The sequence below is a fragment of the Oncorhynchus gorbuscha genome, unplaced genomic scaffold (assembly GCF_021184085.1).
Source record: "Oncorhynchus gorbuscha isolate QuinsamMale2020 ecotype Even-year unplaced genomic scaffold, OgorEven_v1.0 Un_scaffold_2205, whole genome shotgun sequence".
Classification (NCBI taxonomy): domain Eukaryota; kingdom Metazoa; phylum Chordata; class Actinopteri; order Salmoniformes; family Salmonidae; genus Oncorhynchus; species Oncorhynchus gorbuscha.
The window spans coordinates 22711-37784 of record NW_025746774.1 but is presented as its reverse complement, the minus strand read 5'-3'; the positions used below and the strand labels follow the sequence as shown (position 1 = coordinate 37784).

At 45.4% G+C, this 15074-nt stretch overlaps 1 protein-coding gene and 1 pseudogene across 1 annotated transcript in view; one reads left to right on the top strand and one right to left on the bottom strand.

Annotated features, from left to right (window-relative positions):
* The window catches only part of LOC124025152 (calcium uniporter protein, mitochondrial-like), a 36441-nt gene extending 27674 nt beyond the window's left edge, over positions 1 to 8767 (top strand). Inside the window, exons 4-8 of the mRNA XM_046338816.1 lie at positions 3297 to 3401; positions 4578 to 4735; positions 5037 to 5240; positions 8196 to 8312; positions 8548 to 8767. Of these exons, the coding sequence (XP_046194772.1) occupies positions 3297 to 3401; positions 4578 to 4735; positions 5037 to 5240; positions 8196 to 8312; positions 8548 to 8625 (662 nt within the window). The 3' untranslated portion in view covers positions 8626 to 8767. The remainder of the gene's footprint in view (positions 1 to 3296; positions 3402 to 4577; positions 4736 to 5036; positions 5241 to 8195; positions 8313 to 8547) is intronic.
* Positions 8768 to 8941: 174 nt separating this feature from the next.
* On the bottom strand, positions 8942 to 14413 carry LOC124025154 (annotated as a pseudogene).
* Positions 14414 to 15074: the final 661 nt, after the last annotated feature.

Here is a 15074-nt window from a genome sequence, read left to right as displayed (position 1 = left end):
ATCCATCTGTTATCCTCCTGTCTACTACAGATGGTGCACGGGTAGCTAACACCACCCCTGTAGACACCACCCCTGTAGACACTATATCCATCTGTTATCCTCCTGTCTCCTACAGATGGTGCACGGGTAGCTAACACCACCCCTGTAGACACCACCCCTGTAGACACCACCCAGACACTATATCCATCTGTTATCCTCCTGTCTCCTACAGATGGTGCACGGGTAGCTAACACCACCCCTGTAGACACCACCCCTGTAGACACCACCCAGACACTATATCCATCTGTTATCCTCCTGTCTCCTACTGATGGTGCACGGGTAGCTAACACCACCCCTGTAGACACCACCCAGACACTATATCCATCTGTTATCCTCCTGTCTCCTACAGATGGTGCACGGGTAGCTAACACCACCCCTGTAGACACCACCCCTGTAGACACCACCCAGACACTATATCCATCTGTTATCCTCCTGTCTCCTACAGATGGTGCACGGGTAGCTAACAGCACCTCTATAGACACCACCCCTGTAGACACCACCCAGACACTATATCCATCTGTTATCCTCCTGTCTCCTACAGATGGTGCACGGGTAGCTAACACCACCCCTGTAGACACCACCCCTGTAGACACCACCCAGACACTATATCCATCTGTTATCCTCCTGTCTCCTACAGATGGTGCACGGGTAGCTAACACCACCCCTGTAGACACCACCCAGACACTATATCCATCTGTTATCCTCCTGTCTCCTACAGATGGTGCACGGGTAGCTAACACCACCCCTGTAGACACCACCCAGACACTATATCCATCTGTTATCCTCCTGTCTCCTACAGATGGTGCACGGGTAGCTAACACCACCCCTGTAGACACCACCCCTGTAGACACCACCCAGACACTATATCCATCTGTTATCCTCCTGTCTCCTACAGATGGTGCACGGGTAGCTAACAGCACCTCTATAGACACCACCCCTGTAGACACCACCCAGACACTATATCCATCTGTTATCCTCCTGTCTCCTACAGATGGTGCACGGGTAGCTAACACCACCCCTGTAGACACCACCCCTGTAGACACCACCCAGACACTATATCCATCTGTTATCCTCCTGTCTCCTACAGATGGTGCACGGGTAGCTAACACCACCCCTGTAGACACCACCCAGACACTATATCCATCTGTTATCCTCCTGTCTCCTACAGATGGTGCACGGGTAGCTAACACCACCCCTGTAGACACCACCCCTGTAGACACCACCCAGACACTATATCCATCTGTTATCCTCCTGTCTCCTACAGATGGTGCACGGGTAGCTAACACCACCCCTGTAGACACCACCCCTGTAGACACCACCCAGACACTATATCCATCTGTTATCCTCCTGTCTCCTACAGATGGTGCACGGGTAGCTAACACCACCTCTGTAGACACCACCCCTGTAGACACCACCCAGACACTATATCCATCTGTTATCCTCCTGTCTCCTACAGATGGTGCACGGGTAGCTAACACCACCCCTGTAGACACCACCCCTGTAGACACTATATCCATCTGTTATCCTCCTGTCTACTACAGATGGTGCACGGGTAGCTAACACCACCCCTGTAGACACCACCCCTGTAGACACTATATCCATCTGTTATCCTCCTGTCTCCTACAGATGGTGCACGGGTAGCTAACACCACCCCTGTAGACACCACCCCTGTAGACACCACCCAGACACTATATCCATCTGTTATCCTCCTGTCTCCTACAGAGGGTGCACGGGTAGCTAACACCACCCCTGTAGACACCACCCCTGTAGACACCACCCAGACACTATATGCATCTGTTATCCTCCTGTCTCCTACAGATGGTGCACGGGTAGCTAACACCACCCCTGTAGACACCACCCCTGTAGACACCACCCAGACACTATATCCATCTGTTATCCTCCTGTCTCCTACAGATGGTGCACGGGTAGCTAACACCACCCCTGTAGACACCACCCAAACACTATATCCATCTGTTATCCTCCTGTCTCCTACAGATGGTGCACGGGTAGCTAACACCACCCCTGTAGACACCACCCCTGTAGACACCACCCAGACACTATATCCATCTGTTATCCTCCTGTCTCCTACAGATGGTGCACGGGTAGCTAACACCACCCCTGTAGACACCACCCCTGTAGACACCACCCAGACACTATATCCATCTGTTATCCTCCTGTCTCCTACAGATGGTGCACGGGTAGCTAACAGCACCTCTATAGACACCACCCCTGTAGACACCACCCAGACACTATATCCATCTGTTATCCTCCTGTCTCCTACAGATGGTGCACGGGTAGCTAACACCACCCCTGTAGACACCACCCCTGTAGACACCGCCCAGACACTATATCCATCTGTTATCCTCCTGTCTCCTACAGATGGTGCACGGGTAGCTAACACCACCCCTGTAGATACCACCCCTGTAGACACTATATCCATCTGTTATCCTCCTGTCTCGTACAGATGGTGCACGGGTAGCTAACACCACCCCTGTAGACACCACCTCTGTAGACACCACCCAGACACTATATCCATCTGTTATCCTCCTGTCTCCTACAGATGGTGCACGGGTAGCTAACAGCACCTCTATAGACACCACCCCTGTAGACACTATATCCATCTGTTATCCTCCTGTCTCCTACAGATGGTGCATGGGTAGCTAACACCACCCCTGTAGACACCACCTCTGTAGACACCACCCAGACACTATATCCATCTGTTATCCTCCTGTCTCCTACAGATGGTGCACGGGTAGCTAACACCACCCCTGTAGACACCACCTCTGTAGACACCACCCAGACACTATATCCATCTGTTATCCTCCTGTCTCCTACAGATGGTGCACGGGTAGCTAACACCACCCCTGTAGACACCACCAAGACACTATATCCATCTGTTATCCTCCTGTCTCCTACAGATGGTGCACGGGTAGCTAACAGCACCTCTATAGACACCACCCCTGTAGACACTATATCCATCTGTTATCCTCCTGTCTCCTACAGATGGTGCACGGGTAGCTAACAGCACCTCTATAGACACCACCCCTGTAGACACTATATCCATCTGTTCTCCTCCTGTCTCCTACAGATGGTGCACGGTAGCTAACAGCACCTCTATAGACACCACCCCTGTAGACACTATATCCATCTGTTATCCTCCTGTCTCCTACAGATGGTGCACGGGTAGCTAACAGCACCTCTATAGACACCACCCCTGTAGACACTATATCCATCTGTTATCCTCCTGTCTCCTACAGATGGTGCACGGGTAGCTAACAGCACCTCTATAGACGGTCTCCTGGACAAAGACTTCCAGCTCCTCATCAATGATGCTGTATACAACATCCACTCCCCTGAAAGAGGTGAAGCAACTCTCCAAAACATAAATTGTTGAAACAGTTTAAGAGATGATGATGACATAAAATAAATGCCATTTAGCAGCTGCTTTATTCTGAAACGACTTAGTTGTGCGTGTTTATATTTTAAATATGGCTGGTCCCGGGAATCGAACCCACTATCCTGGTGTGGCAAGCAACATGCTCTACCAACTGAGCTACAGAGGACCACAGATCACACATCTACAGAGGACCACAGATCACACATCTACAGAGGACCACAGATCACACATCTACAGAGGACCACAGATCACACATCTACAGAGGACCACAGATCACACATCTACAGAGGACCACAGATCACACATCTACAGAGGACCACAGATCACACAGCTACAGAGGACCACAGATCACACAGCTACAGAGGACCACAGATCACACATCTACAGAGGACCACAGATCACACATCTACAGAGGACCACAGATCACACATCTACAGAGGACCACAGATCACACATCTACAGAGGACCACAGATCACACATCTACAGAGGACCACAGATCACACATCTACAGAGGACCACAGATCACACATCTACAGAGGACCACAGATCACACATCTACAGAGGACCACAGATCACACATCTACAGAGGACCACAGATCACACATCTACAGAGGACCACAGATCACACATCTACAGAGGACCACAGATCACACATCTACAGAGGACCACAGATCACACATCTACAGAGGACCACAGATCACACAGCTACAGAGGACCACAGATCACACAGCTACAGAGGACCACAGATCACACAGCTACAGAGGACCACAGATCACACAGCTACAGAGGACCACATATCACACAGCTACAGAGGACCACAGATCACACAGCTACAGAGGACCACAGATCACACAGCTACAGAGGACCACAGATCACACAGCTACAGAGGACCACAGATCACACAGGATGATGATGAGATATCAATTGATCTTTATCAGTAATTCTGAAAAGAAACATCATTAGTCACTTGAGCATCAGCAGGATCCTCCTCCTCCTCCTCCTCATCGTCATTATCCACCTCCAGTCTGGGGTGGAATTGGTGGAATAGTGATGCATGTTCCCAGTGTAATAATAATAATTTTGCCATGAGTTCCCAGAGTGACTGTGTTGTAATGAATTCCACCCATGTTGTGTGTTCAGAGGCGTCCAGTGAGCATGTGGTGGACGTGGAGGACATGAAGCACATGGTGCAGCTGCTCCACACGGCCCTCCACCTGCCCCACCACCACCTCCTGAAGGAGAGGCAGCTGCTGGAGAGACTGGATGGACTCAAACAGGACCTCTCACCTCTGGAACAGGTACCGGAGGGGTGTACGTACCGGAGGGGTGTACGTACCGGAGGGGTGTACGTACCGAAGGGGTGTACTCCTGACTCTGTTTCTCCCTTTCCTTCTGTCTTTCAGTATCTCCTCTCTTTATTTCTCTCTCTTGCGTCTCTTATCTCATCTCTCTCGTCTCTGTGTGACTCCTACTACCTATCCCTTTGGTCGACAACCATAAAGCTGTCACGGTAAACCTTCAAAGATCAGATTGCATGAGTGTGAGAGTTTGTTTTAGCTATCACTAGTAACCTCTGTCTCCCGTGCGTTCCCTGTATAGGTGAAGGCACAGCTGGCGCGCAGTGCAGAGTTCCACTCCTCCAGGACTCTGTGGACAGGTGTGGCCCTGCTGTCTGTGCAGGGCGGGGCCTTGGCCTGGCTCACCTGGTGGGTGTACTCCTGGGACGTCATGGAGCCCGTCACCTACTTCCTCACCTACTGCACCAGCATCGGAGTCTTCTCCTACTATGTCCTCACCAAGCAGGTACAGTACAGGACTGGAAGGACAGGAAGACCCATGTCCAGCATGGTCTCGATACAAGTAGTCAAGACAGTGTCTCCCCTTGTGTGCACAAAAAGTACTGTCACTACAGGGCACTTGAACAAAAGCTTTCATTTTCATTTCAGTCACACCTGGTCTCCTTACAACAACTTGGAGTAGTCAAGTTCTCATATGTGACCTTCATTGCCATACGCTGTACAGTATGAAGGCAGTAATTATCAGGGTTGAATTCTAACTTTAGATAACTGTGTGCAGTCAAACTTCTACAAACCGCTGCATTGACATCAATGGTAGATGTAATCAAAACACAGTTGATAAGCACTTAGAAGTGGAACAGAGAAATCTCCACGTATGTCTGCCCTCCTGTGGCTGCAATGTGTATAGCATGCGCTGTATAGAAGGAGCACGACATGCTCTGACCGGTAAACCTTCCAGTTGGTCCCACAGCACCTGTGTCCTGCGTCTAAATGATTTTATAAGACTTTTGTAAGTATCTTATAAAAGTACAGTACGAACTGTGTACATCCATGCCACAACAAGGAGGCTGACACAAACCAACATTCCTCTGTTACGCTTCGAGGTGCATCACCTGAATTCTGATCATATCTCCTAATGACATCCGTGCATAATTTACACAGAGGATCACGGTTATCTCAAGTTAGAATTTAAACCCAGATAACTATGAGTGAGAAGTGATACACAAGTTAGTCTGTCCAGATGGATCATGGTTGTTGTCCTCTGTAGGATTATGTCTGTCCAGATGGATCATGGTTGTTGTCCTCTGTAGGATTATGTCTGTCCAGATGGATCATGGTTGTTGTCCTCTGTAGGATTATGTCTGTCCAGATGGATCATGGTTGTTGTCCTCTGTAGGATTATGTCTGTCCAGATGGATCATGGTTGTTGTCCTCTGTAGGATTATGTCTGTCCAGATGGATCATGGTTGTTGTCCTCTGTAGGATTATGTCTGTCCAGATGGATCATGGTTGTTGTCCTCTGTAGGATTATGTCTGTCCAGATGGATCATGGTTGTTGTCCTCTGTAGGATTATGTCTGTCCAGATGGATCATGGTTGTTGTCCTCTGTAGGATTATGTCTGTCCAGATGGATCATGGTTGTTGTCCTCTGTAGGATTATGTCTGTCCAGATGGATCATGGTTGTTGTCCTCTGTAGGATTATGTCTGTCCAGATGGATCATGGTTGTTGTCCTCTGTAGGATTATGTCTGTCCAGATGGATCATGGTTGTTGTCCTCTGTAGGATTATGTCTGTCCAGATGGATCATGGTTGTTGTCCTCTGTAGGATTATGTCTGTCCAGATGGATCATGGTTGTTGTCCTCTGTAGGATTATGTCTGTCCAGATGGATCATGGTTGTTGTCCTCTGTAGGATTATGTCTGTCCAGATGGATCATGGTTGTTGTCCTCTGTAGGATTATGTCTGTCCAGATGGATCATGGTTGTTGTCCTCTGTAGGATTATGTCTGTCCAGATGGATCATGGTTGTTGTCCTCCGTAGGATTATGTCTATCCAGATGGATCATGGTTGTTGTCCTCTGTAGGATTATGTCTATCCAGATGGATCATGGTTGTTGTCCTCTGTAGGATTATGTCTGTCCAGATGGATCATGGTTGTTGTCCTCTGTAGGATTATGTCTGTCCAGATGGATCATGGTTGTTGTCCTCTGTAGGATTATGTCTGTCCAGATGGATCATGGTTGTTGTCCTCTGTAGGATTATGTCTATCCAGATGGATCATGGTTGTTGTCCTCTGTAGGATTATGTCTGTCCAGATGGATCATGGTTGTTGTCCTCTGTAGGATTATGTCTATCCAGATGGATCATGGTTGTTGTCCTCTGTAGAATTATGTCTGTCCAGATGGATCATGGTTGTTGTCCTCTGTAGGATTATGTCTATCCAGATGGATCATGGTTGTTGTCCTCTGTAGGATTATGTCTGTCCAGATGGATCATGGTTGTTGTCCTCTGTAGGATTATGTCTATCCAGATGGATCATGGTTGTTGTCCTCTGTAGAATTATGTCTGTCCAGATGGATCATGGTTGTTGTCCTCTGTAGGATTATGTCTATCCAGATGGATCATGGTTGTTGTCCTCTGTAGGATTATGTCTGTCCAGATGGATCATGGTTGTTGTCCTCTGTAGGATTATGTCTATCCAGATGGATCATGGTTGTTGTCCTCTGTAGGATTATGTCTGTCCAGATGGATCATGGTTGTTGTCCTCTGTAGGATTATGTCTATCCAGATGGATCATGGTTGTTGTCCTCTGTAGAATTATGTCTGTCCAGATGGATCATGGTTGTTGTCCTCTGTAGGATTATGTCTATCCAGATGGATCATGGTTGTTGTCCTCTGTAGGATTATGTCTGTCCAGATGGATCATGGTTGTTGTCCTCTGTAGGATTATGTCTATCCAGATGGATCATGGTTGTTGTCCTCTGTAGAATTATGTCTGTCCAGATGGATCATGGTTGTTGTCCTCTGTAGGATTATGTCTATCCAGATGGATCATGGTTGTTGTCCTCTGTAGGATTATGTCTGTCCAGATGGATCATGGTTGTTGTCCTCTGTAGGATTATGTCTATCCAGATGGATCATGGTTGTTGTCCTCTGTAGGATTATGTCTGTCCAGATGGATCATGGTTGTTGTCCTCTGTAGGATTATGTCTGTCCAGATGGATCATGGTTGTTGTCCTCTGTAGGATTATGTCTGTCCAGATGGATCATGGTTGTTGTCCTCTGTAGGATTATGTCTGTCCAGATGGATCATGGTTGTTGTCCTCTGTAGGATTATGTCTGTCCAGATGGATCATGGTTGTTGTCCTCTGTAGGATTATGTCTGTCCAGATGGATCATGGTTGTTGTCCTCTGTAGGATTATGTCTGTCCAGATGGATCATGGTTGTTGTCCTCTGTAGGATTATGTGTATCCAGATGCCAAAGACAGGCAGTTCCTGTATTACTTCCACAAGGGTGCCAAGAAGGAGCGCTTCAACGTGCAGAAGTACAATGAGCTGAGAGAGGAGTTGGCTTCGGTATGTTGCTATACTTACTTATACAAGGCACTGCAGAATTTCTGCTCACTGCTTATTGGACTTTCCACTGATGTATTCAGTCTATAAAGGGGCTTCTGCTGATCGTGTGTGTGTGTGTGTGTGTGTGTGTGTGTGTGTGTGTGTGTGTGTGTGTGTGTGTGTGTGTGTGTGTGTGTGTGTGTGTGTGTGTGTGTGTGTGTGTGTGTGTGTGTGTGTGTGTGTGTGTCATCCTTAGGTGGAAGAAGATTTGAGACGTCTAAGGAATCCAACCCAACTTCAGCTCCCTGTAGAACAGATCCAGAGCCAGCCATGAAGAGCAGCACCATTTTCCCCCATTTATTTTGATAACAATGCATTTTTCTTACTAACCCTGCAGATCATTTTAGAGTTTTGGTTTACAATATTGGAAGTAATTTGTGGTAATAGAAGTATAGTAATAAATATATGAGAAAACATCTTCCTGAATACTAATCATATTTTCTCTGCATTCCAGGCCATTGCAGTAATTCAATATAGTAGCTAGTGTAATTTCTATAGAAGAGCAAAGTTATGAATAGTGATGTGTATATAATGAGATGATCCATTCTGAACGTTTACAAAGATTAAGAGGAACTGAGACTGAACACAAATTACATTTCAATATTTTATTGCACCTCAATTCAGACTTTTGTTTCAATCATCAAAACCCCAAACATATTTCAACAGTTTTACAACTGTCATTTTATAAATGAGAGATTCTAACTCAATAGGAGCCCCACGCACCTCTCCAAATGCTATTAGTGCAAACCCAATCTCCCAAAAGGTCAGAGATCCATTTCCCTGGTGGACCACAATACAAGAAAAGTACATTACTCTTACTAAGCAGTGGTTCCTTATATTCACCCATGGAGACAAAAATGGTCCTCATTTTCTTGAACAATTCAGAAATAGAAACATGAATTGGTGTCCAGCACTCATGCATTGTCATTGCTTTAGTAAATATCTCCCAAGTGACTAACAATTATTTATTTTTTAAACATGAGACGGTCGGTTGATTGGTACCCTGAGTTGTCTTATCTGAGTTATATAATGCACACTTGCACATATTTTCTGGCTGAAGAATATGCCTGTAGTCATGTGGTGTACAAAAATGTTGTTTAAAAAGATTGGTACTGTTAAAGTTGTTCAGTATTTCGAGCAACAGGTAGCCAAGTGGTTGGAGATGCGAGCCAGCAACCAGAGGGTTTCCAATCCCAGCCCAGATGGGATGTGGGGGGGGGGTGTAATTGACCAATAAAGTGATCTTATCTTAAGTTGAAAACAGTTGTCAAATACCCTCAATAACAAAGAACAATGGTATAGGACTGGTTTTCCTGAGTCAGAGTAGTACAGTAGGTCATGTGACCAAACTTGCAGTGTGTACTAGACACTTGACTCCCAGAGGTACTTTCCACATTGGAGTTGTTTGTTCACGTTTAGCCTGTCGCTTTCAAAACATGTAAAACTACATTTGAGTTGTAAAGGTTAAGCACATCCAAGTACAAAGAGAAATAACACTAATTCCCTTTTTGACAGAACAAGGCAACATATTATTATGTATTTTTTACCCCCTTTTCTCCCTAATATCGTGGTATCCAATTGTTACTAATTACTCTCTTGTCTCATCACTACAACTCCCATACAGGTTTGGGAGAGACGAAGGTCGAAAGCCATGCGTCCTCCAAAACACAACCCAACCAAGCCGCACTGCTTCTTCACACAGCGCGCCGCCAACCCGGAAGCCAGCCGCACCAATGTGTCGGAGGAAACACCGTGCTGGACGGTATTGATATGGTATGAACCCACATCCTCTTGGTTGCAAGGAAGGTGTTCAACCCCAGAGCCACTCACTCTTTACCCCAAATCGTCACTTTTCTTCCTATGTCGGACAAAGACAGTTGCGCAATCTTGCACAAGAGATAAGGATCAAAGCCACACCTTTTGGATGCAAGGTAGGGATTTAACCCCAGAGCCACATCCTCCTTCAAACATTGTGCACATGACTTTGTATATTTGACACAGATAGTTGATGTAAACAAATCAAGCCCAGGGAACCACTAGTCAATGCTAAGAATTAGCAGTATTCTCTCGAGAAAGGCCTTAGGGGACTGGTGATGAAAAATCCTTTACTGACTGAGAATCCCCTCTTAACAAACAGCTATCCACAAACAGACTGAGAATAAAGTCATTTGAAATGTTAATGCTCAGTTACCATTCTCATGTCACTCTTTTACCTGCCCTGCGGGTACATTCCATGACCTCTGTCAACACCAACAGGGAAAGCCTGAAGCCGAGCAGCCAAGCAGGTTTCACCAGTATAGTACCATGCTTTGTTTTAGGTCAGTTTTACCACCACAGAATGTGTGTTAAAATAACACTGCATACACAATCATCAGCCAATGACATGATCTCCATTTGGTTTCATAGGAAAGATTAGAATAAAGGGAATATGCACAGCTTGATGAAGTATGTTTCATGGTTCTCAAAACAAACATCGAAATAATGTAGACAAATTTTTTACAAAAAGAACCACCAGACATTATAGTCAAGGACAACCTTTCTCCCAAAAAACATTCAAAACAACTACAGCAGGATTCATGAATGACGTAATAGCTGCCCAGTGGATGGAGACCTTACTGCTTCTTGGGTCGGAAGTAGAGCTTCCTGGTGAGCATGGAAGTGAAGCAGGGGACCTGTTTCTTCCCGATGGCGGTCTTGTCGTTACAATTCCCCACGCTCCTCATGGACACCTTCCTGTTGACCAGGGTCAGGAGCTCTGTGAACTCCAGGGAATCCCCAAACTTCCGCATGGCCCCACACAGGTCCTGGATGTACCAGGAGCCGTTGATCGTCTCGCGGTGGGAATAGTAGCCTGCACAGGGACACCGGGAACAAGTATGGCAGTTAGATCTGTATTCCATTCATCCAAATGAGAAGCAAAGCATAATCAAGTGATCAAACACCATTACACAAACACAGGTAAACAGTTATTTAGGATATTGTCTAAACAGCATAACTATACAAGTCACAGTAAGGAGTTGGGTACAAAATAGTAACTGAGTCTGTTGATAAGGAATTAAAATAATGAATGTCTCTTCTCCATGTATCACTGATCTATGCATCTATCCTCATTTACGACCACAAGGTTTACAATATTTCTTATTGTTTTCTGTAATGGACTATCAGCTGTGCCATGTGTTCCTCACCTTCAGCCACAGAGTAACACATGATGAAGTCAGCGCCAGCAGGGAGGGTGTAGACCACCCCAGCGTCCACCACCACCTCGTTGGTCTTCACTTCGCTGTCCACCACGTCCATGGGGGTCACTGGATCGTCATGCTTGTCCCCACGACACGCCTGTCGGTGTCAATCAAATCAGAAACCAAAAAGTCAAAATGTCAATATTATGATGGTTATATATAAAAACATATATATTTAGCAGTAAATATTTGTGGTTATGTGGATAAATGTTTACAAATAATAGTATTGTGTCTGAGGAAGATATGCCTTCACCGGCCCCCAAACATCAGATATGGGTCTATGAGTCAACAGTACTGAATGTCAAAGGTTTCCATCTAAAATGGATCTATTCAAAAGGCATCTCATCATCTGACCTCTTACCTGTAGTATGAAGATCTTGGGCTTGCCCACCAGGCTCTTACACTTGTCTCCTTTGAACAGGGCAGTGATGTCCTGGATAGCGATCTTGTCGTCGTAAGCATAGACGTGGTCGTTCTCTCCGTGGCTCAGAAAGACGCACGCGAAGCAGTCTGCATCAGCATGGTTGGCCTCAGCCGCTATGAAGTATCAGACCTATCATTTCTTATTCTGAAGTATAATACCGACTGGGACTGATACAGTATCTGTGTTAAGCAGATTATTTGAGGTGGTATCGAAGGACTAGAAGTGCTGCTTACCCTGACTGATTTGATCCAGAACTTCCTCCACCTTCAGATTATCAAAGGCCTGCACTTCAAAGTTCAAGTCCTCAAATCTGAATCAGAAAAATCAAGTGTGAACATTTTAAACAACTCCATCAGCACTACAGTTGACTGAACCGGTCTATAGGGAGTTCTGAAGCACGGTCATATCTGATGCCATGTATACCTTCTGACCAGATTGGAGCGGTCAGCATTGGTCCCGTTATGGGGGGCATCCTCAGATGCCAGTAGAAGTGCTCCTGGTTGAAGATGAGAGCCAGGCCTCGCCGCTTGTGGTTCATCTTATACTCCTCCGCCGGGTCCATAGAGAAAGAACTGCTGAAGGAAAAACACATGCTCCCCTGTCAATACCAATACCTTGTTATGCCATAGTGGGTGTAGCTGAACGAGAGACATTTGAGAAAGTGTAGCTTTCTTATCGGTTACCACAAGAAATGAGGAACTATCTGTTCACTTCAACTGTCAACACACTTGAACATATTTCAACCAGGTGTTCATTACATTCAAGTCATTTATAACAATGTAATGAGTAATATCATTACTAATTAGTTACCTGCATAAATACCCATCTGTTTCTGTAAGGTTCTCACTAGGACCTGATAAAGAGAAAGGAACATACAATCTGAACAGGTATGACAATCTTGCATGAATATTTATTTTATGACTTCTTAAAGGCCTCGTGGTTTTACAGCTTTCTGATATCTCAACATTCGGCAGTTTCGATGCAAATAGTCTCCAAAGCTTTTGGGATCAGATTTATTTGGGGGGGGGTCTGTTGTTAAACTCTGAAAACAGGTATGTGAATTAGTAGCCTCGGCGACAACTCCAGGGCCAAGCAGCCATTGTTCCAGAAGCACCCAGTCCTGGTGGTTTTCAATAGGTTGGTTACAGGTGTTAAGACCAGTGGAAGAAGTGACAAAGCTCTCCTATCTTACATGCTCTTTACTTGTGCTGCTGTTGCAGGTGTGGGGTGAAGCATGAAGGGGGAGTCTGCTGTTGCAGGTGTGGGGTGAAGCATGAAGGGGGAGTCTGCTGTTGCAGGTGTGGGGTGAAGCATGAAGGGGGAGTCTGCTGTTGCAGGTGTGGGGTGAAGCATGAAGGGGGAGTCTGCTGTTGCAGGTGTGGGGTGAAGCATGAAGGGGGAGTCTGCTGTTGCAGGTGTGGGGTGAAGCATGAAGGGAGAGTCTGCTGTTCCATTTCCTCATGTTCCTTGTGTTACGGGTTATTATTGAGAGCACGAGGAGAGGAGAGTATACTGCTTTTGATTCAGGTGATTGCTCAGTGCAAACGCCAAACGGAGAAATAACTACAGGTTTGTGTTAACCATTACATAATTAGCGTGTACTTTGAGTCTCGTAAAATGACATTTCGTGAGATAAGGTAGTTTCGTTAAAATAGTACCTCAAACAGTCTCTGTTTTGGTTTTAAATGTACATCTGCATATGTCTCTACAAGCATTGGGCACCTAGACCTACCTAACCTGATATCGCCCGTACATACTCACCTGTCGTCTGGGATGTTTTGTTGTCTTTTTCCAAGCTTCCTGTGACTTGGAAGAGACAAAAATCCCACATGAGACAATACAGTAAGATTTCACAGACCTGTGAAACAAGTCTGTACACTGATAACATTGACATAACACCTGATATAAAATCTGGTCTGTGCTTATCTGTCAGTAACTTAGTCCCCAGGCAATTGCGTAGTGACGCGATTCATCTGACAGTGAACAACAATCTTGGCTACTGTAACAGCCGTACAAACAGACACATATTACGGTACATACACCGTATAAACATATTAGAGATAAGCGAAGTACATGTAGGGGGAATTGTGAAATCCATGACATCATTCAGCAAGTGATGTATTAATCTTTTGTTTCCTTTCCCAGGGAGGGTCCGGAATGTCTTCTGAGAGTTCTTCTTTCATATTTGTCTTATATGATTTCCGTGACCACAACATTACATTAAACTGCAAGACTACTAATACCAATACATACATATAGTATTTTATAACTTCCAAATAGGACTTTTTCTTACCTTTAGTGTCTTTATTCCCTGGACACGACATGGTTGCTGTCTACTCTCCTTTCAATGTGTACACGCAAGTGTAAAATGTATCGGTTTAACAAACAACTGATGGAGAATGACACTTCCCGCCCCTTTAAGCTGATTGGCGGATCTACTCAAAAACTGGATACAATTGGCAACTGGGCATGGCAGTCAAGCGTTGCTGGTTACAACTTCCGTATAATGCCACATTGTAGCCACTGAGAACCGTATAACAGAGGCAAATATATACTAAACAAAAATATAAACGCGACATGCAGCAATTTTGCTGAGTAACAGTACATATAAGTAAATTAAAATAAATTAGGCCCTGATCTATGGATTTTATGACTGGGCAGGGGCAAAGCCACTGAGACTGAATTTTTTTTCTCCCACAAAAGGGCTTTATTAGACAGAAATATTCCTCTTGTCCGGGTGGCTGGCCTCAGATGATCCCTTAGGTGAAGAAGCCAGATGTGGAGTTCCTGGGTTGGCGTGGTTACACGTGGTCTGCGGTTGTGAGGCTGGTTGGACATAATGCCAAATTCTCTAAAACGACGTTGGAGGTGACTTATGGTATCGATTTATATTTTTGTTCAGTATAATATAAAACATGTTTCGGGGCGTGACATTATGAAGAGGGATACTGTAAAAACAAAATACATGTTTCAGTATGCCTGTGAATGAGGAAAGCTCAACAAACGTCAAATGTCAGCTAAGTGTGCACTTTAAAAATATATATATTTTACCAGGTAGGC